General features: G+C 56.4%; 3 protein-coding genes across 4 annotated transcripts; 2 read left to right on the forward strand and 1 right to left on the reverse strand.

The window, feature by feature from the left end:
• Positions 1 to 2: 2 nt before the first annotated feature.
• On the forward strand, positions 3 to 8,839 carry TFIP11 (tuftelin interacting protein 11). The gene is made up of 12 exons (XM_030460872.1): positions 3 to 308; positions 571 to 721; positions 1,650 to 1,806; positions 2,266 to 2,393; positions 2,793 to 2,945; positions 3,636 to 4,145; positions 4,665 to 4,771; positions 5,021 to 5,189; positions 5,365 to 5,608; positions 6,093 to 6,235; positions 6,450 to 6,615; positions 7,575 to 8,839. Exons 1-12 carry the CDS (start codon positions 112 to 114, stop codon positions 7,928 to 7,930), a joined length of 2,481 nt encoding a protein of 826 aa, XP_030316732.1. The 5' UTR covers positions 3 to 111; the 3' UTR covers positions 7,931 to 8,839.
• SRRD (SRR1 domain containing) lies at positions 8,739 to 10,745 on the reverse strand. Its single transcript, XM_030460905.1, has 7 exons — positions 10,627 to 10,745; positions 10,278 to 10,318; positions 10,050 to 10,186; positions 9,868 to 9,966; positions 9,582 to 9,736; positions 9,338 to 9,383; positions 8,739 to 9,090 (listed from the first exon to the last, which is right to left on the reverse strand). The coding sequence occupies exons 1-7, from the start codon at positions 10,743 to 10,745 to the stop codon at positions 8,875 to 8,877; spliced, it is 813 nt and encodes a 270-aa protein (XP_030316765.1). The 3' UTR covers positions 8,739 to 8,874.
• Positions 10,746 to 10,790: 45 nt separating this feature from the next.
• HPS4 (HPS4 biogenesis of lysosomal organelles complex 3 subunit 2) lies at positions 10,791 to 22,204 on the forward strand. 2 transcript variants are annotated; one of them, XM_030460883.1, is made up of 13 exons: positions 10,791 to 10,864; positions 11,413 to 11,503; positions 12,062 to 12,205; positions 13,020 to 13,127; positions 13,484 to 13,600; positions 13,729 to 13,823; positions 14,833 to 14,905; positions 15,513 to 15,546; positions 16,099 to 16,195; positions 16,568 to 17,450; positions 19,521 to 19,653; positions 20,031 to 20,139; positions 21,243 to 22,204. In XM_030460883.1, exons 1-13 carry the CDS (start codon positions 10,839 to 10,841, stop codon positions 21,412 to 21,414), a joined length of 2,082 nt encoding a protein of 693 aa, XP_030316743.1. In that variant the 5' UTR covers positions 10,791 to 10,838; the 3' UTR covers positions 21,415 to 22,204. The 2 variants fall into 2 exon arrangements, with proteins under 2 accessions (XP_030316743.1, XP_030316744.1); XM_030460884.1 differs by lacking the exon at positions 21,243 to 22,204 and adding an exon at positions 20,279 to 20,725 and having other exon boundaries at positions 10,794 to 10,864.
• The last annotated feature ends 731 nt before the right edge of the window (positions 22,205 to 22,935 follow it).

Consider the following 22,935-nt stretch of genomic DNA (forward strand, 5'->3'; position numbering starts at 1 on the left):
ACCGGAAGTAGCGCGTTCGCTTCCGGGTTGTGTCTGCGGCGGGAGGAGCGGGGCCGGTTCGGTTCGGGCCGGGCGGTTCCGGAGGGTCCCGGGGAGGGGTCCGCGGGCGCTATGTCCATGTCACACCTGTACGGGACGGACGGGGAGGATGGGGTGGAGATGGAGAACTTCGAGGTGTCGGACTGGGACCTGCAGAACGAGTTCAACCCGCACCGGTACCGGCACCGGCAGAGCAAGGAGGAGGCGACATACGGCGTGTGGGCCGAGCGGGACTCGGACGAGGAGCGGCCCAGCTTCGGAGGAAAGCGGTACGGGAGAAGGAAACGGGCCGGGCCTGCCCGCCGGTACCGTGTGGGGCAGCTCCGGGTGGTTCGGTGGGTCCGGGGGTTCGGGGCTGCCCCGGCCCTTGGGGGGGGATGGAAAGGGCGGCCCGGAGAGCCCAGCAGAGGCCGGGAGGGGCTGGGGGTGCGTGTAGGAACCGGTACCGCTGGTTGGGTCATGTCCCGGCTCAGCCCCCGGGGGTGCGGGGAACCGAACCGAACCCCCTGACTGGGTCTGGTCTGGGCGCAGCTCCAGGGATTACTCTGCCCCCGTGAACTTCATCAGCGCCGGGCTGAAGAAATCAGGAGCTGAGGAGGTGTCAGAGGAGGAGTCGGACGGGGATGAGAAACCCGTGAAGCAGGAGGAGCCCAGGGAGGTTCTGCCCAAGAGGCTGAAAACGGTGAGGAGGAGGAGAGGTCCGGTTCTGTGCCAGAGCTTCGGGTCCCTGGTGCCAGAGCTTCGGTTCTGAGGTGTCAGAGCTTCGGTTCTGAGGTGTCAGAGCTTTGGTTCTGAGGTGTCAGAGCTTCGGTTCTGAGGTGTCAGAGCTTTGGTTCTGAGGTGTCAGAGCTTCGGTTCTGAGGTGTCAGAGCTTTGGTTCTGAGGTGCCAGAGCTTTGGTTCTGAGGTGCCAGAGCTTTGGTTCTGAGGTGTCAGAGCTTTGGTTCTGAGGTGCCAGAGCTTCGGTTCTGAGGTGTCAGAGCTTTGGTTCTGAGGTGTCAGAGCTTTGGTTCTGAGGTGTCAGAGCTTCGGTTCTGAGGTGTCAGAGCTTCGGTTCTGAGGTGTCAGAGCTTCGGTTCTGAGGTGTCAGAGCTTTGGTTCTGAGGTGTCAGAGCTTCGGGTTCTGTGTGAGGTGCTGGGGTGACTTTGGAACAACAGAAGAGCCCTGAGGAAAGGGAGGAATGGTTCAGAGCTCCTGTGAAGGGAGAAATTCCCTGTGTTTTGGAGCTGTTCTGCCGTGTCCTGGGGACATCAGCCCCTCGGGGCCCTTTCATCTCCCTTCCTCTTCCCTTTGCAGAGCTGAGGTTACAATGCCCACGGTTTGCTTCCTTTCCCTGGGTCTCCAAAACCCCAAAGGTTTTTATTTCATCTCCCAGAGGTGTTTGACAAGCCTGAGCATGCAATTTTATTCTAGTTAGCAGCCACAGGAAGGTTCAGGGGGAGCCAGGGATTCCCTTTGCCACCTCAGGAGCTCCAGGAAGGTCCTTCCAGCCCTGGGCAGCTCCTGGGGGTTTCCAGATTGCTCTGGGTGGGATTGGACAGGGCTGGGTTGTTGCAGTGCCTGGGGGTTGTGTGTGTTTGGGGTTTTATTGTTTGTTTCTCTGTTAACAGGGTGGCAATTTCAAGCCCAGCCAGAAGGGTTTTGTAGGGGGCACAAAATCTTTTGTGGACTTTGGGAGCTGGGAGAGACACACGAAGGGGATTGGGCAGAAGCTGCTGCAGAAGATGGGTTATGTCCCTGGGAGAGGCCTGGGGAAGAATGCTCAAGGTACTCTGATTGTCATTTGTCATTAATTAGCACTCTGGAGGGGAGGTTTGGGGGGGTTCTTCAGAGAGTGACAAACCCAGGGGGCTCCCAGCTTCACTCTGGGGTTCTCACAGCCTGGGGCCTCCTGGTGAGGTTCAGTTGGATTTAATGTAAAACAAACCAGATTTAGGTTCTTGTTGCTGAAAAAGAGAAAAAAAAAGAGAGATAAATCCCAATCATCTCACAGAAGATGAGATGTTGTTCAATGGGATAAAATAAAAACCCAGCAGGAATAATTCCTGCCCTGGGGCTTCCTGCTTTGTGCTGGGATCAAGTGAGGGGTGGGAGCAGGGCAGGAGGTGCCCAGCAGTGCCCAGGGCTCAGTGCTGGGGCTGGTTTGGTGTCCAGGGCTCTGGGGGGAGCAGTTGGTGCCCTCTGTGAGGGAACAACCCCCTCCTGGTGTCTTCCTTGTCCTTCCAGGTATCATCAACCCCATCGAGGCCAAGCAGAGGAAAGGCAAAGGGGCTGTGGGGGCTTATGGCTCCGAGAGAACCAGCCAGTCCCTGCAGGACTTCCCAGTTGTGGACTCAGAGGAGGAGGCTGAGGAGGTATCTGTGTGGTCAGTGCTGAGTCCTGGGGACACAGGGGGAGGTGTGTTTGGGCTGGGAGGAGCTGCCTGAGTTCCTCAGAGACATTTCTCTCATCACTTCAATGCCCTTTGTGTTGTTTCTGCCTGAGTTTATTCCAGTAGCCCCACTAAACCCCCACCTTCCTTCCAGCAGCTCCCTGGTGAATACCTTGGGGTTTTGCCCAGCCCCCTCCTGCTGGTGCTACTGGGAGTGGGGGGGCTGAGCCCCCCACAGCACCTCAGCCCATTTGCCACCAAGCTTTATCCCCACCCCCCTTTTCAGTTGTTTTAACTGTACTTCATTCATCTGGTGAAAACAGAGGGCAATTTGGGGTGTCCTGGAGAGCAGCAGCCCCCCCAACCCCTTGTGTCTGTGTAGGAGTTCCAGAAGGAGCTGAGCCAGTGGAGGAAGGACCCCAGTGGGGGCAAGAAAAAGCCCAAGTACAGCTACAAGACAGTGGAGGAGCTGAAAGCCAAGGGCAGGATCAACAAGAAGCTCTCAGCCCCTCAGAAGGAGATCTCCCAGGTCAAGGTAAGGTTTTGGGGGGGCTTTTCTGGGAAGCTTTGTCCCCCTTGGCCTCAGGATGTGAGCTGAAGAGCCCTGCAGGCCCTGGGCTGGCACCACAGAGGGGACACAGGGCTGGGTGCTCAGCAGCTGCTTCCTGGGCCTCAGGGAAATGGAAATGGGGTAAGATGTGGGGGGTTTGGGACTGCAAATCAAGTCCAGTTGTTCCACGTTTGTGATAAAGAAAATGCTCACCCACTTGTGGCAGCAGAGTGGAGCTTTCTGGGGCTGTGCAGCCCAGCAGGGTGAGTGAGCTCCTGCCTGCAGGGCTGGGTCCTTCATGCACAGATAAGAATGTTCATCTGCAGCTGGTGTGCCTCCCAAACACCATAAAACACCCCAGGCTGCCATGCAGCATGAGCAACGTGCTGGCTGTGGGATGGGGAGGCTGGGAGCAGAGGAGCAGAGTGTGTCAGTGATGGAACAGCTGGGAATCTCCAGCTCCCACCTGGAGCCAGGGATTTCTGCCCTTTTGTTGAAACACGAGATTCCACTTGACACCCTCAGGCAGAGGGGGTGGTCCTGGGGGTGCCCTGCATGGGGACAGGAGTTGGGCTTGGGTGACCCTGATGTGTTCCCTTCCAAGTGAGCAGATTCTGTGATTTTACAGTTGATTTTGTTAACTTTTGGGGCCTGTTTTCTGTCGGTTGTGGTCAGGTGATCGACATGACAGGCCGGGAGCAGAAAGTTTATTACAGCTACAGCCAGATCAGCCACAAACACAACATCCCAGACGACAGCCCCCAGCAGCCCCTGGGTAAAGATGCCAAACCCCAGGGCTTTTCCCTGCCCGAGCTGGAGCACAACCTGCAGCTCCTCATCGACATCACCGAGCAGGAGATCATCCAGAGCGACCGGCAGCTGCAGTACGAGAGGGACATGGTGGTCAACCTCAGCCACGAGATCCAGAAGATGTCTGAGCTCCTCTCACACGAGGAGAAAGCCATCAGCAACCTCAGCAAGGTGCTGGAGATGGTGGAGGAGTGTGAGAGGCGGATGCAGCCCAGCTGTGAGGACCCCCTGAGCCTGGAGGAGTGTGCCAGGATCTTTGAGACGCTGCAGGACAAGTACTACGAGGAGTACAGGATGTCTGACAGGGTCGACCTGGCTGTGGCCATTGTGTATCCCCTCATGAAAGATTACTTCAAGAACTGGGATCCCCTCAAGGTCTGTGGTTGGATGGCTCTGCAGTTTGGGTCAGGGGATTGGGTTGTCAGGAGAACCTTGGGTCCCCTCCACTCCTTCTCCCAGATTTCTGGTCACAGTGGAGGGAAAAGGGAAGGGGAAAGCATCTGCCTTTTGTCTGTCAGGAGAGAGGAAGGATCCAGAGTGAGAGAAGTGTGTGCAAAAGGGCTGCTGGTCTGTGAAGTGGCTGTAGGTTTAGGAGTGTGGGGGTTCAAGCAGCAGTCCTTGCTCTGTGAGCACAGTGAGGGGGCTGTGTGTCCCTGGTGCAGTGGGCACAGGGCAGAGTCTCTACACCTGAAGATGTTCAGCCTATCCTTTTTCCCCCCTGGAGGAATGTTAGATCCCTGGAGTGGGGTTTTCCTCTGGTGAGGCTCTATTAATCACAGCTGCCAGCTCCTCACTTGCCCTCTCAGTGGGTGAGGAAGCTGCCTGGAGCCCTCAGCCTGCCCTGCAGGAATTGCTGACACGGGAGGAAGCCCACTCATGCCTTATCATTTCCAGGACTGCACATATGGCACAGAGATGATAGCCAAGTGGAAGAGCCTTCTGGAGAATGACCAGCTGTTATCACACAGTGGGCAGGACCTGTCAACAGATGCTTTTCACAGGTAAGGAGCAGATGAGTTGAGCTTTGTGCAGCATCTTCAAGTGCTGCTTCCTGCAGGGCTGAGAGGAGCAGCCAGCAGTGTGCTTCCCAGAGGATTCCCTGGATCTCTCTGCTAAAAGCCAGCTGCCACCCACATAAAAAGAAGGAGCTTTAAGTAACAGTTACCATGTGGTTGGGTTAGGGCTGGGGCTATAGCTTTGAGCTTAACTTTGATCTATTTGTGTTTTGTTTTGTTGTTTTTTCCCCCCAGGCTGATGTGGGAAATCTGGATGCCATATGTCAGAAACATCGTGGCTCAGTGGCAGCCCAGGAACTGTGGGTCCATGGTGGATTTCTTGGACAGCTGGGTAAACGTTGTTCCTGTCTGGATCCTAGATAACATTCTGGATCAGCTCATCTTCCCCAAGCTGCAGAAGGAGGTGAGAGGCCTCGTGTTGCAGCACAGCCACACTCTGAGCCAGGGCTGGAATCTCAGTCAGATGGAACTTGGGAAACACCAGTTTGCTGCCTCTGAGCTGGGGGGGGCTGCACTGGGGGTCTCTTTGCATCTGTGAATGGGTGCACTTATTTGAACCATTTCTGTTTTACCTCCAGGTGGAAAACTGGAATCCTCTGACAGACACAGTGCCCATCCACTCCTGGATCCACCCCTGGCTGCCCCTGATGCAGGCACGGTTGGAGCCTCTCTACTCCCCCATCAGGAACAAGCTGGCCAATGCCCTGCAGAAGTGGCACCCCAGTGACTCCTCTGCCAAGCTCATCCTCCAGCCCTGGAAAGATGTGTTCACACCTGGCTCCTGGGAGGCTTTCATGGTCAAAAACATCGTGCCCAAGCTGGGTGAGGCAGGCTGAGCAGGGCTGAGCTTCTGCAGGCTGCTGGTTGCCCCCTTCCCCCAGCCCCTAGAGCAGAGAGGTGTTAACCTGGCTGCCAGTGTTACTTCAATTAATGTGATCAGAAGTGCTCTGTTTATTAATGTTTTCTGCCTTTTCTAAATCCTCTCTTCTTAGCTGACAGCAATATCCAAGAGCTGCCAGACAGTACCAAGCTGTAAAATGTTTGTTTCTCCTCTGTTCTTGGGTCTGTGCCAACCCTTTCACCAGGAGGTTCTGTAATCCACTGTTCAGATGAAAGATGCAGTCTTAGAAAGTCAAAATGTGTTCATTTCCTCAGTTCTAACAACAAACTGTAATTGCTGGGAGTGGAAGCATCCTGTCCTGGTGGCAGGGACCAGCCAAACAGTTCAGAGACCCCAAAATGTCCCTTATAGCTCCTGATCCCACGGAGCCAGGCTGTGCTCTGACTCTCCTCCCCCTCTCCCCAGGGATGTGTCTGAACGAGCTGATCATCAACCCTCACCAGCAGCACATGGATGCCTTCTACTGGGTGATTGACTGGGAGGGGATGATTTCTGTCTCCAGTCTGGTTGGGCTGCTGGAGAAACATTTCTTCCCCAAGTGGCTGCAGGTGAGAAGTTTGGGCTCTGAAGTGTTGTGGTGACTCCAGCCTAGAACCTGCTGCCCCAGCACTGGAATGGTTTAACCACCAAAATCTCCACCACACAAACTGAGATGGTCACACCCTTTCTTTTCTGAACAATTAATAAAGTCCCTGATGTTAGGTGTGCTCATGGAGCAGAGTCCTTGTCCTGCTGCATTTCACCTGTCCTGTTGCTTTGCAGGTGCTGTGCTCCTGGCTCAGTAACAGCCCCAATTATGAAGAAATCACCAAGTGGTACTTGGGTTGGAAGTCCATGTTCTCAGACCAAGTGCTGGCACATCCCTCCATCAAGGAGAAGTTTAATGAAGCTCTGGACATCATGAACAGGGCTGTCTCCTCCAGTGTGGGTAGGTGGCCTCAGCCATGGCTCTGCTGGCAGCACTGCAGGGGTTTGGTTGTTCTCTCAGCCTGTGTTTAGGCACAGCCCTGCTAAGTGGCACTGGGGCACTGAAACACAGAGTCTGCATAAACAGCACCAGGGAGTGGGGTGCTGCTCCATAGCTGGCTGTGCTTCACTGGAGCAGAGACAGCTGCTTGGTGCCTGCCTGCCTGTGTTCAGTAACTGGTTTTCCTCCAGCCATGATGGTGTTTTTCATGTCAGTCACAGACCATCCTCTGAGAGCCTGACTAATGTCTGGAGTTTTGTCCCTTAGGGTGAGGTATTGGTTCTCCTTCCCTTCAGAGCACTCCCCTTCCTTCCCACATCTCTCCTTGTGACCTAAAAGAGGTTGTTAGGAATTTGCTGGGAATTAAACTCATAATTTGGCTGAGATTTGCCACATCCTCCCAGACTGAGCCCCTCTTTCCTGCATTCCCCTTGCCTGCTTGCTGCAGTGTGATGAAGAACCTGCCTCAGAACCCTGGAGGGTTCCTTCAGGTCTGCTCTCAGGGTTCTGTTTGTGGTGAGATGATACAAGTGCAGCTCACCCAGGGAGGAATTTTGTCACAGGGTCCCTGTGGTGGGGAGGTTCCTGAGGCAGTGCTGCTGCCCCATCCTCAGCCTGGCCACAGTCCCTGTCTGTAACCCAGCTGGGACTGGGGACCAGGGACAGGCTTGGCTTTGAGGAGGATCTTGTTTATTGTTGATGTTTTGCCTTTGTCAGGAGCAGTGCAGCACTGTGTGTGCCTGCTGAGGTAGAGTTTGGGATTGTATCAAATCCAGTGGTTCATTAACAGCACAAAACCTTAATTAGACACTGAGCCAGGGACCCAGACCCACCCTGCCTACCCCACCTCTGCACCGGGGTTACCCAGAGCCCTGTCCCCAGCCCAGGGCTCTGTTCACACATTTTCTCTCTGCCATCAGGAGGCTACATGCAGCCAGGTGCCCGGGAGAACATTGCCTACCTGACCCACACGGAGAGGAGGAAGGATTTCCAGTACGAGGCCATGCAGGAGCGGCGGGAGGCGGAGAACATGGCCCAGCGCGGCATCGGCGCCGCCGCCACCTCCGTCCCCATGAACTTCAAGGACCTGATCCAGACCAAAGCTGAGGAGCACAACATCGTTTTCATGCCCGTGATTGGGAAGAGGCACGAGGGGAAGCAGCTCTACACCTTTGGCAGGATTGTGATTTACATCGACCGGGGAGTGGTGTTTGTACAAGGGGAGAAGACCTGGGTGCCCACCTCCCTCCAGAGCCTCATCGACATGGCCAAGTGAGACCCCAGGGCTCTGAGGGAGCTGCCCCCCAATAAAGAGCTTGCAGATTTGTAAAGAGACTGAAACTGCAGCTGGAGGGAGGGATTGCTTCCCTCGGAGGAGCTGTTGAGGCAGCTGGAGAGATGGTCACAGGTAGAGGTTGTGCTGCTGCTGCAATTGCCACTGGTGACAGAGGTTTGGCAGCAGGGGGAAGGGATCACAGGGTGGGATTCTCTGCTCCAGCAGCAGAGTGAGGGATGGTCTGGCCCAGGCCTGAAGGTCCCCAGAGATCTCTCAGCTGCTCCCTGCAGCTGCACTGCTCTGGCAGCAAGTGACTGTCCCTAACATGTCCCTTGTCCCTCTCTGCTGTCTGCAGCTGGGACTTGTCCCTCCTCTCTCCAGGGGTGCTGGTGGCTCCTCCAGCCCTGTCCCTGCCCATGGGCCCTCAGCTGCTCTGGGTATCCCCTCTGTCCTGTCAAGGCAGATCTGGAAAGGAGGGATTTTTCCCAGCCCAGTGGGACTGCAGCAGCTCAGGGCAGAGAGATGAAAGAGGGAAACCAAGTCTTTCCTTCCCTAGGGGGAGCTGACCTGGTTCTTCACAGAACAGAACAGATAAAAGTGCTGATGGCAGCAGCACTGCCTTTGCAGCCAGACACCAACACCTACAACCTCTTTTTGGGTAATTCCCCCTTTCTGATACCTGAAACTGTGCAGTACCTGCAGAGGCTCTGAGTTATTCATGAAAGGAGCTGCTCAGAGCCAGCATGCTGCACTACAGGTGCCCTGGAAGGCAGATTTTGGTTAAATTTGTGAGTGTAAGTCAAAGCAGAACTTTACCTTTTATTAAATAATAAAAATATAAAAATGTCCCCTCGTGCTCAGAGTTCAGGTGCTGCCTGGTTTTGGCAGAGCACAGTGAGCCCCAGGCTCCATCTCAGCTGAGCAGAAGCTGCTGTGGGAGGTGGTCAGGGCTCCTGGGCTGCAGGGCTGTGTCCATCCTGCTTCCTGATGATCTCCAGGTCCTCACACTCCAGGTACATCGGCTCCTCCACGAAGTCCCAGACCTCAGGGGAGAGTTCCTTCAGTTTTTGCAAGGGGAACCAGTGGATGGAGGTGTCATTGAAGGTGTCCAGGTACCGTGGGTGAGCAGGGAGGGACACTTCCTCTGTCCCTTTCAAGATCTGGAAAGAAATGTGGGAAAACATACAACGTGTAAGAACTTGTCAGTTCAGAGGGGAGGATGGTGTTCTGTTAACCTCAACCCCCAGCTGTAGATAATGTAGGATGATCTTTGAGTTGTTCATTTTTATATTGTGCCATCCAGGAAAAAAAGATGTTTAAAAACAACCACCCTCTTCCCCACTGCAATTAATTTCCTTTCTTTTTGTCCACAAAAAATCTTTAAGAATTAAAAGTAGTGCCCTGTACCTTTGCAATGTAACAGTAATCTCTCTCCAATATTCTTGACAACAATCTGGAACAACACAAGGTAACCAGGGTTAGACACAGACCAGACATCTTCCCTGAGCAGGGATGTGGGACAGAAAAGGCAGATGGTTGATGACTGTGAGTCAAAAATGAGCAGAATCTGGGAATCATTGTCAGAACTGACAGAATCAATGAAGGAGTAAGGGAAGCAAGGAGATGAAAGCAGAGCTGCAGCCACCAGGACCTTTCCTCGATCCCTTTAAAGCTGTTCCCAACGATGACCATTCTGGAGAGTGTCCCCAGAGCCCAGTTCCTCCAGAGCAGGTTGTTGTACAAGGCTTTCCCGCAGTGCACCATGTAGAACAGGGTGGCCGAGCCCTCCACGGCGTGTTTGCCCTCCTGGGATCGGTAAACATTTCCCTCAGCCGTGGGTCAGGAACTGGAGGAGGGGGGGTGTGGGGGGGTGTCCATCCCTGTGGAACCCCTTGGCCCTTGTTCCTGCCCCCATTTTTGTCCCCAGCTGTTGTCACCTCGTTGTCCTGCAGCATCCTCAGCCCCAGCTGTCCCAGCACTCCCACCTCCTGCGGGGAGAACGCGGGGTCGAACACGCAGCACTGCGCGGGGGGCACCTGTGGGGAGGGGAGGGAGCTGGGCATGGCCGGGGGGCTGGGGGCCGTGATAGTGGGACCCCCTCCGCCCCCCCAGCGCTCACCCCCAGTTCCTCCAGCAGCAGCAGCAGGAAGCCCAGTTGGTACCGGGCACTGGGGCAGGTGCTGAACCGGCCCAGCCCGTAGCAGACACAGTGGGTGGGGGGCTCGGTGCTGGCGGACAGGGGGGCCCGCACGGCTCCTGCGGGTACGGAGAGGGGTGTCAGGTAAAAGGGGGGCTGGGGGGGGGGGGGCAGCCTGTGGACCCCCCCTCCCGAACCTTGGTACCGTACCGATGCTCGCTGCCCAGAAACCGGAGCTCAGCAAATCGTCCCTGCGGGGAGAGCGAGGGGTTAGGGGGGCACCGGGGGGCTGGGGCTGGCCGGAGGCGGACGGACACCCCCGGGGGGAACCGGGGACTGACCGGGGGCAACGGGGCATCCCCCGGGGGAGCGGGGACACACCCGGTGAGCTCAGGGACTTAGCGAAAGGGATGGGAGGGACAAAGGGGCACTCCTGTGGGGGTCCGAGGACTCCCCGGAGTTACCGGGACACTGACCGGGGGTAAGCGGGGACTCCCCGGAAGGGGCGGGCACTGCCGGGGGTGAGCGGGGCCCTGGCAGTGCGGGAAGGGGCACTCACCGAGCCTCCCGCAGCCTTCGCAGCACCTTGGTGCCTTCCTCCTCCTCCTCCTCCATCCCCCGTCTCGCCCGTCCCCGCCGCCTCCCTCCCGCCGGGCACCATCCCGCCCCCTCCGCCATGCCGGGGCCGCCGTAGCGCGGAGGGTGCCGGGAGCGGCCGCGGCTCCTCCCGGAAGCGGCGCGGGGCGGTCCCGCAGCCCCGGACCCGCACCCATGGCTCGACCCGACCCGGCACCGTGGTGAGCACCCAGCCCCGCACCCCGCGGGTTCGGAGGGGACGCGGCCCCGGGCCCGCTCGGGGATGGATCCCGCGCAGGGAGCGGGGTTGGGGGCGCAGGGGAGGGGTCGGGAGCAGCCCCGTCCCGCACCGGTGCGGGGAACATCCCCCCCCCCCGGGTACCGGAGGTTGCGGGGCTGCGCGGGGCTCATGGCCACGTCTGGGGGTCCCTGAGCACTCCCGGCCCCGGCTGCGGGTACCGGAGCTGCCAGAACCCCGGGAAATGGGTCAGGGGGAGCAGTGCGGGACCCCCCGGGTGTCCGGACTCGGTGTGGCGAGGTGAGGACAGAACAACCTCAGTGCTCCCCCGAGATGCGGGAAAGGAGAGGGAGAAGAGTTGGGGGGAGTTCGGATGATGCTCTGGGCACGGGGTGTGGTTCTGGGGTGCCCTGCACAGGGACAGGAGTTGGACCGGGGGGTCCTGAGGGTCCCTTCCCACCCAGCCCAGTCTGTCATCCTAAACGTAACTGCGAACTTGCAATGATTTCTGCCAATACTTTGCTTTTTTAGGTGGAATTACTTCTTCCTTTACGATGCTTCGAAGGTTAAGGGGGAGGGGGACCCCACAAGTGCTGGGATCTGCTATTTTTATCCTTCCCAGGTAATGTTGGCTTTTATTTGGGTGTTTGTAGGGTGAGTCCCTGCTGGTAATTCTGGTTCAGGACCAGCCGAGCTTCCAGGTGGAGCTTTGAATTAATTCTTACCTCCTATTTCCAGAAGCTTTAAGAAAGCTCCTGCAGGTAGAACCTGCCTGGCTGGTACCAGGGCTGTGCAGAGTTCTGGTGGGTTCTGGTCAGGGGAGTCCTCCAGCAGTACCCAGGTCTGTTCTGGGGATATGAATAAATACACACAAGGGATGAAACAGCCCCTAAAGAAGCCCAAATGTCCTGGCTTTTAAAAAGCAATTAAATTAATTTTTTCTCTCTGAGAAATTTGCCTGTGTTGCTGCGTTTGATTTACAATGGGATTGAATTTTAAATTATTTATATTTGAATATAGCAGTGATGAGGTTTTTTGTGGTTTTGGGGGGGGGGTTTTTTGTTTGTTTGTTTGTTTTTTGGTTTGGTTCGTTTTTTGTTTTTTGTTTTTTTTCTCCTGGACCTTTTTTTTTAAAAAAAAACACCCCAACCAAGTCTTTTTTCCCTGCCTTCCTCAACAGACTCTCCCTGACCAGCAGGAGCTGCTGTGTGGTCAGATCGCTGGGGTTGTGCGGTGCCTGACAGAGATCTCAGGAGCCCCTCCAAGCCTCATTCGCCTGAGGAAGCTCAAGTTTGCAGTCGTGGTGGATGGAGATTACCTCTGGGTGAGCCTGAGAGCCTGAACAAAGGGGGGGTGGTTTCTTTTTCTTTCAGTTTTCTTCTCTGGGGAGAGGTGGTGTGGGGACTGGCAGTGCACAGCTCCCCATTATAGGGGGTTTCAGGTTTATTTCCAGGTGTCTGTGGTGGCAGTCAGAGCTGCTGGGCTCTGGGGGGGTTTGTACCTCACTCGTGTGTCTGCACCCCGTGGTTCTCTTCAGCTGTGTCTGTAAACCCAGGGGTTTGTGTCCCAGGGTCCTGGCAGTGGCTGGGAGCAGGGTGCCATGTCCTGCAGGTTGTGACAAGGACACAGTCTCCCTTTTATGGTGGTCTGGCTGCTCTTTAACCCTCAGCAGCTCCCTGGTGTCAATAAAGAGCAGCAATGCAGAGCAGAGCCCTGAGAAAATGCTCCAAACCATCTCCTGGAGGCTGCTCTGGGAGCCCCACGGAGCTGGGGGTGCTGCTGGGGCTCTCCCCAAAGCTGCCTCAGTTTCTCTCAGGAACTCACTGAAGCATCTTCCTGGCTGTAAATAAATGTAATCTGAATATTTTTATATACCTAGTTTCAGGCAAATGTTCTCAGAGCACTGAGTTGGGTCATCTCACGTGGGCAGGGAGTGTGTCTGAAGCACTGGATTTCCCCTGTCACTTATTTATCTCCTGTGGGTATTCCTGAGTTTCCTTTTTATCTGACTCACGAATCTGGGGGTTGTTTGCCTGACACAGAGCTGCCTGCACACCCTGGCTACACATCTGACAGTGCTGGGAGCTGCCCAGGTTTTGTCAGTCAACATCCTCCATCCCTGGCTTTCTGTGTTCCAGGTCCTGGGCTGTGCTGTGGAGCTCCCTGATGTCAGCTGTAGGAGGTTTCTGGAGCAGCTCATCAGCCTCTTCACCTTCTACAATGGACCTGTGCACAGAGCCTACCTGGTAACCCAACCCCTCACCTCTGATCTGTTTGCCCCAAGGAGATCTGAGCCACTTCCCATGCTGGCTGAGCTCTGCCAGGCACACCCACGGGCTGGCATGTTCCTCTGCAGCATCCTCCTCACTGCGAGGGTCAGGGCAAGCTCAAAAATCCAAGAATTGGGTCCTGGGAAAGCATCAGGGCCTCTGCTCCTGCTGCACCCAGTGCCTGCTGGAAGCTCCCCAGGTGTTCAGCCTAAAGCAGGTTCTCCTCAGTGTCATCTTCCTCCTCATCCTCTCAAGATTTGCCTCTCGTAGTTGCTGTCCCAGGTGGATTGCCTGTAACGTCTTGAATAAATCTGGATTTCTGTTGTCCTCAGGCATTTTCCCAGGAGGAGCTGAGCAGGCAGTGGCACAGGTACGTCGAGCACGTCCGGAAAAACACCAGTGAGCTCCACAAGATCTTCAACTCCCTCTGGAATCTGGACAAAAGCAAGGTAAAAGCCTGTCCTCTGCAGTGCCTGCCTCCAGAGCTGCCTTCCTGCTCGTGGTTTGGGGTTTATTTGCTGCTCTGAGCATTTCCCAGGGCTCTCCAGCCTGACTTCTGGTGCCTCTCCTTGTCCAGGTGGATCCCCTGCTCCTGCTGAAAGCTGCTCTCATCTTGCAAACCTGCCAGCGTTCTCCCCATGTCTTGGCAGGCTGCATCCTCTACAAGGGCTTGTAAGTAACCAGGCAAAGGGTTCCCCAGGGTGGGAAATGTCCCTCCCCAGGGCTGTGACCCCCGGGAGCAGCACAGGCAAGGTCATCCCTGTCTGCTGGGGCATCTCACAGAGGACAAATGCTCATTGGTGTTCATCAGGAGGAGAGATGGAAGTGTGAAGATACTCAGGCTTTGGGTTCTAGTGGTAATCTGCTGTCTTTGGCACTCAGCAGGATGAAACTCTTGGGCTTTTTTTAGGTGGAAATTGTCAGGAAAAGGAAAGGTTTGTGAATGTTCCTCTTTCCCCTTAGCAAGTTCATTGCACACACACAGCACACGTGTGTCTCTGAGGATGTGTTTCTGACTGGCATTGGCCAGGACCACTCTCTGGGCTGGCAGAAGGTGCACAGAAGGTTTCCCATGAGAAATCCCAGCTTCTTTCAACCAGAGATTAATCCCAGCTGAAGATGCTGCAGATGTGGCACTGAGGGAAAGCCTCCAAGGTGGCCTGGAAAAGCAGGAGATGGGGGATTCTGAGAACTTCTTGACAAACAGCATCAAGAGCCATTTGTCTTTGGCAGAGGCTGTTTCTGTTCCACCTTCTGTGAGTGCTGGGAACCCATGAGGCACCCATGGAGGTCTGAGAGGGGCAGGCAGGGAGTGACCTCAGGGCTAAGTGTCTGGTTGTGTCCCTGCTCCATCACCAAATGGGATTCCACTCCAGCTCTGCAAAGGGCTTTGCACTTGGGTTGAAGTTCCCCTTCCTTAGGGTCCTCTGGAGAGTCTCCAGCATGTGGATCTCAACCAGGTATGAATGGAAAGACCAGGAATACCTTTGGGAGCCCTTTGCTGCAGTGTTTTGGGTCTTTCTGCATCTTCTCCACTGCCCCACAGCTCCTCACGGGTGGCAGGGAGCCTGCAGGCACTGCCCTGGTTTAACAAACCCTCTTTGTTGGCCCAGAGGATCCGTGGGCTGCTGGCTCTGCCCATCCTGGTGTGCTCCTGCCTGACCTCACTTTGTCCTTGCAGGATTGTGAGCACCCAGCTGCCACCTCCACTCACTGCCAGAGTTCTCCTGCAAGGTGATGAGTCTGCAGAGCAGGTACACAAATACACATGTGCAAATACCCACCTGAAGGGTGGGCTCTGGGAGCTCTTGTCGCATGGATCTCATGTCTGCTGTCACTGGGAGGGATAAATGGGGATGCTGAAAGCTTTTATTAGTTGTGATTGAGTAAGGTTTCTAGACTGCTGCTGGTTTAATTAGCTTTTTCCTCAAGTTTAGGGATTTAGTTCTAAGTAAGTAAAATACAGGTCTGGCAAATAGATCAATTTCTGTTGCCATTAAATCTGTCAAAAATAAATATTTACGTGGTTCGAGATCCACGAAAAAGCCATCAAGACCCAGACCTGAAGAAGGCCTCTGCTCTTACTGTGGTTCAGACTGAACCAAGGTTCTGTTCCCTGAGCAGGCAGTCATGGCCAGTTTTGACATTTGTCCTTACTTTCAGGTATCTTTTGGTTCTTGGGAAGTCCCTTTGACTCGAGGGGCTCCCTGAGGGACAAATCAGTGCCCAGTGTGGTGATCACAGCCTGTCTGATGGGGATGCTCTGGGGGCTGCTGCAGCCCCAGGGAGGATGGAAGAGCTGTGCTGCTTGGTGGCAATGTTGAACTCTGCCACTGAGCTGATCCTTGGCTTTTCTTTCAGAGTGAGCCTGGAGCTGAGGAGCAGCAGGAGCCTGGTGAGCACCTGGGAATCCCCTGGGGCAGTGGGAGCAGAGCTGGGCCCCTGGGATTTTACATGGATGCAGGAATGTGTCCTGAGTCTGGGGGTGCCACCAGCCAGGCTGTGCCCCTGGGTCTTGTGAAATCAGACCTGGTTCCTTCCTCTGGCTGAGCAAAGGCGTTTTGCTCTTCTGGGTTTCAGTTCTGGGGGTCCTGGGGGTGCCTGCTTTCCTCCATCCCCTTCACCCACTGCCTGCTGGGCTGCTGGAGGAGCCCTGGGACTCCCTGGACTGATGGATGCTTGCAGTCCAAACCTGCAGTCATCATTCTGAGCATCAGTCTATGGACACTGCCAGGGTGGTGAGGAAAGCTAGAGGACAATCTAAAGAGGATGATGGGGATGATGGTCTGTTTGGGGGATGGGGATGATGGTCTGTTTGGGGGATGGGGATGATGGTCTGTTTGGGGTGGCCCAGGATGAGAGTGTCCCTTCTTCTGGGGGAGTGTGGCTCCTGTTCTTTATGCTGGGACATGTTAATTAAATCCTCAGACCTCTGGTGCTCTTGCAGGTTCTCCTTTGCCTCGGGGTGTCCGGGTCCTGCCGGTATTCCTGACAGAAGAGGAGGTCTCAGTGCTCAGGGAGTTCCCTGTGGAGTGGATGACAAGGTAGGGAGTGGATCTGTCCCACAGGAGCTTTGGCACGTGGTGCCCCTGTGACTCTCTGTCCCTGAAGCTGCCCCAGGCAGAGTTTGTGGTGTCTGTGCTGGGAAGAGGGACTCAGAACTCTTTCCCCAGACCAACTCCTGCAGCTCTGCCCTGGTGCTGTGGGACTGAGGTGCCCAGGAGGCTCCCATGCTGCACACCCTCTGCTTTTCACCCTGTCACACCATGGCCCTTCCTTTTCTGAGGCAGAATTCCTCCAGGTGCTCCCTGTAGAACAGAGCAGCTGCTGAGCAGGAGCTGGTGGTGTGAGGAGAGGTGTAACAACTCCAGACAGATCCTGCTCAGTCCTGTAATCAACTTGTCATCTGCTGCTAGGTCATCCGTGTCCCCAGAAAGCCCCAGAGGAGAGAAGGATGCCCTCTGCTCCCAGGCACTTTCAGAGTCAACAGGATCTTGTGAAAACCAGGACCTGAACAATCTGTCTGTGCTGGAGTGCCCTGAGCAAGCTTCGGGCATGGTTGCAGCAGGAGCTGCTGTGCAGTCTGTCAGCCTTGCAAACACCACTGCCTTGAAGGGGTTCCCCGAAGTGGAAGCCACTCCAGAGACTTCTCCAACTGCAAGACTGAGCAGCCCGGAGAGCAAAAGCTCAGGGCTCAGTAGAAAAGCATCCTCCCCACCAGAGAGAGCCACAAAGCAGCTGCCAAGCTCTGCCACACTCCGTCCTGCTGAGTATGCTCAGATTACAGCTCTGTGTCTGCAGGGGTTTTCCTTTCCAAACCCTTATGCCCAGGAGCAGGAGAATCAGGGCACGGTGAAATCCCTGGTGGACTCGGATGTTGAGCAGTGCAGTTCCCAGAATCGTGCAGCCAGTGTCAGCCTGGATGTTTGCTCTCCTGCCCAGGAGCTGAGCAGAAGGAAACCCAGTGAAGCAGCCGAGCGAGGGACCCTGAGCCAGGATGGTGCCTGTGGAGAGGGCAGTGCTGCAGCTGGTGGCACCGTGCAGGGCTTGGATTGTCCATCCCAGCTCCACAGCAGGAACACACTGCCAGCTGGAGAGGTCCAGGAGAACCTGCTTGGTGACCCAGCAGAGGAGATGCCGTGTCCCAGGAGTGGGGAGGACAGCCTGGGAGGCAGGGCTGCTGTGGAGCCAGGCAGACAGGTCCAGATGAGCTTGTACGTTCACTGCATCAAGGGGCTGGTGCTGTCCCTGCTGGCTGAGGAGCATCTCCAGGAGGACCTGAGCTCTGTCGAGGATGTGGTGAGTGGGGAAGCTCTCCTGAGCCTGCAGGTCCAGGTGCTGCTGCTGCTTGGGGATGGGGTTAGGAGTGAGGAGCCAGCCTGGGATCCTGTCCCCATCCCTTTTCCTCTGCCAGGCACAGCCTGCTGGCTGGGGGCTGTCCCTACAACCTGAGCTGCGGGGGAGGTTGTTGCTGAGGGGTGTTTGTTGTCTGACAGGCAGCTTCTGCTCCTGGTGTCTGGCACTGCAGCCTGGCCCCTGGCACTGGGGGTGTTGGGAAAGCCCTGGGGGGCTCTGCTGCTCTCTGCATGGGGAGGGTCACTGGCTCTGTCGCCTCCCCTTGTCCTGACACAGCTTCACACTCCCTACACACCACGGAGAGGTGTCCAGGAGCATCCTCCCAGCTCCCTTCTCCCTTCTCCCAGCTCCCTGCTCCCTTCTCCCAGCTCCCTGCTCCCTTCTCCCAGCTCCCTGCTCCCAGCGTCCAGCTCCCTGCCCACCTCTGGGGCTGGAGCAAAGGCTTCCAGGTGTGGTCTCCAGGCAGGTGCTGTAGCAGGGACATCCCAAATCATTGTGTGCCCACTCCCCAGCCCAGCCCCCCCTCCCTTCCCGGGGCAGCAGCATCATCACCCTGCAGAGCTGCTGCCCAGCCCCTGCCTCCCTGCAGCCGCTGAGTCAAAGCTGCAGAGCCCTGTTTGCTGTGCCAGTTGCCATAGGAACAACCTCATTTCTTTACCCGCCTGGCTGGAAGGTGGAGGGAAGCTCAGACTGGCTCCCAGCACTAGCAGAGCCTCAAGGTTACTCCTTTTCCTTCCCAGGGGGGCTGTGATGCCACGTCCCCAGCCTGGGGTGACAGCCCTGCTGCAGCAGCAGCACCTTGGGTACCAGAGGTGACAAATGGCTCCATCCCCTTCCTGCTCCTCTCAGGCTGCCTCTGCCCCCTCCTCTTGCTTTGGGTCTCAGCTGAGCAAAACCACCCTTGGGTCTGGGCTGTGGCTGTGTCCTGCTGCCTGTCCCCTTCCCCCGTGCAAGTGTTTGTTATCTCTTGGCAGAGGCAGCATCCCAGGAGGAGGGGTTGGATTGGAGGCAGAGCAGCTGGGGCAGGGTGGATCTGAGGAGTAACCTCAGCTTGTCTGCTCCTTTGTTTATCCCTAGATTACAAATGCCCCTCAGCTCTCAGGGATGTCAAAGCCCAGTTATAATTAATGTTTGTCAAAGGCTTTGAGGCCCCTGAATGACACCAAAGAAGGGTAAAATATGCCACTTGTGCAGCCCAGGGCAGCAGGCAGTACCAGGCACTCCTCTGGGGTGTTTTCCAATACCCTGCAGAGCCAGGGGCTTTGGGGGCTTGCAGGCTCACTGCCTGCAGCTCTTTAGGTCTTATCCCTGTGTCACAGCACAGAAAGGAAAATCTGTTCCAAGAGCAGGGGGTCAGGGCCAGGCCAGGCACTGCTTGATCCTCTCCGTGGCAGAGGGAAGCACAGAGCCAGGCTGAAGGATTATGGAGTTCATCTTCCCCCTGAGCCCTGCCTGCTGCCTGTTTGCTCAGCACCCTCAGGGCTGCTGGAATTCCAGTTGGGAAAGCCCCTGGTAGTGTCTTGTAAATCCAATGCTCTGTGCTGGGTGCCCCTTAGGAGATTTCCCCCTGTGCTGAGGCTGCTGCAGGGAACACTGCAGGGGGTTAAATCCGGGGTGTTGAGCTGCAGCCTCTGCTGCACCAGGTCTGGTGTAATAAGGGCTGCTAACAAAAGGAATGTTCCTTGCTGCTGCTGGAAATCATGGCCAGGATGTGGAAAAGAACCCTGGAGGGTAATGTGTGATGGGAAATGAACTGAGTCTGGTGTTTTCCTGCAATTAATAGCATCGGGTGTTTTAATGGCCTGTTTTCAGGTTGGAGCACCCTTTTCTGAGTCCCCATCTCACTGATGTGAGCTCGGAGACTCCTCTGCTTCCCTCTGCCCAGGTTTCCCTGCTCTTCTCCCAGCATGGAGCTCTCCAGTCCCTTTGTCACTGGGTCACCCAAGCTCCTCCATTACCTCCTTGGCAGTCTGGGGGTCTCTGCTCTGACCCTTCCCTTTCCTCCCCCTGCAGTACCACAGCAGCCTGGCTTCTCTCAATGGCCTGGAGGTGCATCTGAGGGAGACTCTGCCCAAAGATTCCACATCCTCAGCCAGGACAACCTACAGCTTCACCCACTATGACCGTGTCCAGAACGTGCTGACGGGTAAGAGCAGTGAGGAGAGGCTGGGGAGGAGGACAGGGCTTGTGGCTGAACCTTCCTCCTGCTTCAGTTAACGTCAGGGAACGTGGTTTGCTGTCACCCTCACCCCCCAGCCTGGGTGTAAGAGGAGGGGTTGTGTTCTGTGAGGTTATCTGTGAGGTTATGAGCTGGAGCCTTGCTGCTGGGGTTGTGTTCTGTGGGGTTATCATGAGCTGGAGCCTTGCTGCTGCCTTTGGCTCTGGCTGGAGGTGGAGCAGCTGCCACGTGGCTCAGAAAACCCTTCCAAGGTGTTCCTTGGGGTTCTGCTAAGGGCTGGGTCTGAGGATGGGACTTGCCTTTCCCCTGACTTTTAACCCTCATCCCTTCCTGCCCTCCTGCAGCCAACCTGCCCCATGCCCCTGGCCCTCAGGACCGGCACTTCCTGAGAGCTGCTGCTCTGATCCACGCAGACTTCTCCCAGCTCCCCACGGCCTCACAAGTCATCCTCAGGTAGGGTCTGTTTGCAGCCCCCTCCTCTCCCGGGCCCAGGGATGCTGGGTGGCTCACGGGTGGGAAGGGACAGCCCCATTTCTGAGGCTGTCACCTGCCAAGGCTCAGCCCTCTCACCCCTCTGGGCTTTGCTCTTTAGGTGTGGGCTGCTCAGTACTCTGCCCGTGGTGTGGTCTGGGTGCTGGGAAGCTGGGATGACACCAAGGCCAGTGAGTGAGCTGTGCCACGGCCTTGGATTGAGACCCAGTGCTGATACCCTGCCAGCCCCTGGCACCATGAGGTTCTGAGGAGCAGTTTTAAATATAGCTGTTCCTAATAAATGTGTCTCGGCTGGGAGCCAAGAGCACCCAGAATTGGCAACCTAGATTTTGTTTTCTTGCACAGCTTGTTGGGTTGGAAACACAGAGAAGGGCGCGTGGCAAACTGAACTGTAATGGTCTTATCACAGCCACAGCCTTTCCAGGCATCCCAGAGCTGATCCCGTGCCACAACCACCCCTGTCCCTGCCCCTCAGGCAGGGTGGTGGCTGTGAGTGTGCAGTGATTCTGCTCTCTGGGCTCTGCTTGTTTGCCCAAACATGATGAAATAAAGATGCTTCTGGGAATTACACTGTTTTGCTTCCCTGACACAGCTTGCCAAGGGAATGTGAATCATCAGTGCCAGAGAACTCCTTGTTTAGTGTTGGTTTGACTGGCTCCTGAAACCCTACACTGGTGTATTCTGTGTTGCCTTTAAAAAAAAAAAAAAATTGCAACTCCATGTGTGAATCAGGCTGAGTAACAGGATGACTAAAACTGCTTGCTTTTGTGGAGAGCTGTCACAGAGGGGTGTCAGCAAACATACCAGTTGCTGCTTTCCTCCATCCAGGAGCCACGCAGAGTCCTTTGCTTTGCTCCCTGCCAGCCCTCTGATGGGCACACACTGAGTGTGGTGCCTTTTAGGTCCACAGCTTGAGCTGCTGTGGGCTGAGCTCCATCCCTCTGCTCTGCCCAGAGAGACCTCAAACTCCTCCTTGGCAGCTGAGAGCCACGAGCAGCACCCGGGGAGTTGAAGGGGGGGTCTTGCAGAAAGCTGTGAAATCCTGACTGCTGCTTTCTCTCCAGGAATGCCTCCACGGCCGTCTATGCCTGCAGGAACCCTGTCCAGGAAACTTACTTCCAGCAGCTGGGTGCCCCTCTCCGCAACTCGGGGGTCCCCAACCCCCAGGACAGTGCCTTCAGCCTGCCCAGCAAGGCCAAGCAGAAGCTGCTGAAGCACGGGGTGAACCTGCTCTGAACTGATGTCCCTCTGGAAGCCACTTCCCTCCCCTCCAGGGAGAAAAATCTCAGAGCTGTTTGTTTGGAGGGCTCTGTGCTGTCTCTGGAGCCTCCGAGCTGCCTTGCCCTGAGGAAGGGGCACAGCCCTGGGTTTGCAGCATCCTCTGTGCCAGGGCAGGGCTGTGCTGGCACTCAGCAGAGCCAGCAGCCTGCAGGTGGCTGTGCTGGGTGTGTGGTTTACATTGACTCGGGGACAGCTCCAGGCAGGGGCTCCTGGAGCTCCTTGGCCTCAAGCAAAGCCTCTTCTGGCTCTGAGCTGTGCAGGCACCAGGCTCCTGGATTTCCAGGGATCTCAGCCCAATTCTGCAGCTGCCTGGAGTCCTGTGCCTGCACTCATCCTGGTCAGACTTGGGATTTTATTTTTTTTTTTTTAAACATCTCTTAACCTCTAGAAATGGCCCCTCCCAGGGGGCAGTGCCTTCCCTTGACTCCCAGCCTCCCTGCTTCCCCTCCCTCCTCCTGCACCTCGGTTTGCCTGCCTGCTGCTAACAGCCCAGGCCCTGGGGAGCCCCTTTTGGTCCCACAGAGGCCTTGTATCCCCTTGGCAGCTCCTCTGTCCCTGCTCAGACAGGCATCTGTCCCATCTCAGGGCTGGCTGGGGGGTGGTGATGGCTGCTCAGACCTGAGTGGTGCTCCCTGCCTTTGTGCTGGGGGTGGGACAGCATCACTGTCACCCAAATAAACCAAAATAAAGGAGCCTCCAAGGCTCATCCAAGGGCTTTGTGTCACTGACCAGAGCCCCACTTACTCCTTGGGTGTGCTGATGGTTCCTGCTGTGAGCTTTGGGGCTGGGGGGTGAGGGCAGAGCCTGCTGCCTCCTCCCTCTGCCTGTGGGGAAGTGGTTGGAGGCTGTGTCAGGAAACACAAAGAAGTTGAGGAAAAAGCCTGGGAGGGACAGGAGGGAGCTTTGGCACAGCAGCAAAGCACAGAACAGTTGCTTTTGCCTTCTGCTGCCAGGAATCTTCTGCTCCAGTCTGCCATGCCGTCTGTTGGCAGGGGAGCAGCTGAGGCAGCCTCCTTCCTGGGGCTTCTTGAGCCTCATCTGACCCCCAAGACCTCTTCCTCTCCTTGGGGCATGAGGAATGCTGTCTGGGGGCAGCCCAGCACTTGGCTCCAGGCCCTTGGCCTAATGGTTGCATTGCAGAGAAGATGTTGAAGCTCCAAGTGGCAGAAGCTGAGGAGCAGCTGGTGCAGGAGCTGGGTCCTGGCTGCAGGGCTCCTCTGCTCCCCTCTGATGCTGGGCTCTGGGTTTTGGGGCAGCTGGGCTGCCACTCCATTCCTGCCCAGGGCCCTGTGCTGGGGCAGTGTTTTCACAGCAGCTGCTGACCCCCTGCATGGGGCTGGGGGGCTGCTGGGGTCCTGGGGCTGTGGCAGATGCAGGGGGATGCAGGACAGGTCCCTGTGCTCCTTGGTAGGGTGGCTGCAGGTGGAATACAGCACTGCCCTGCACCCCTGGGGACTCATCCTGGGCTCATCTCCT

This window comes from Calypte anna, chromosome 15 (assembly GCF_003957555.1).
Source record: "Calypte anna isolate BGI_N300 chromosome 15, bCalAnn1_v1.p, whole genome shotgun sequence".
Classification (NCBI taxonomy): Eukaryota; Metazoa; Chordata; class Aves; order Apodiformes; family Trochilidae; genus Calypte; species Calypte anna.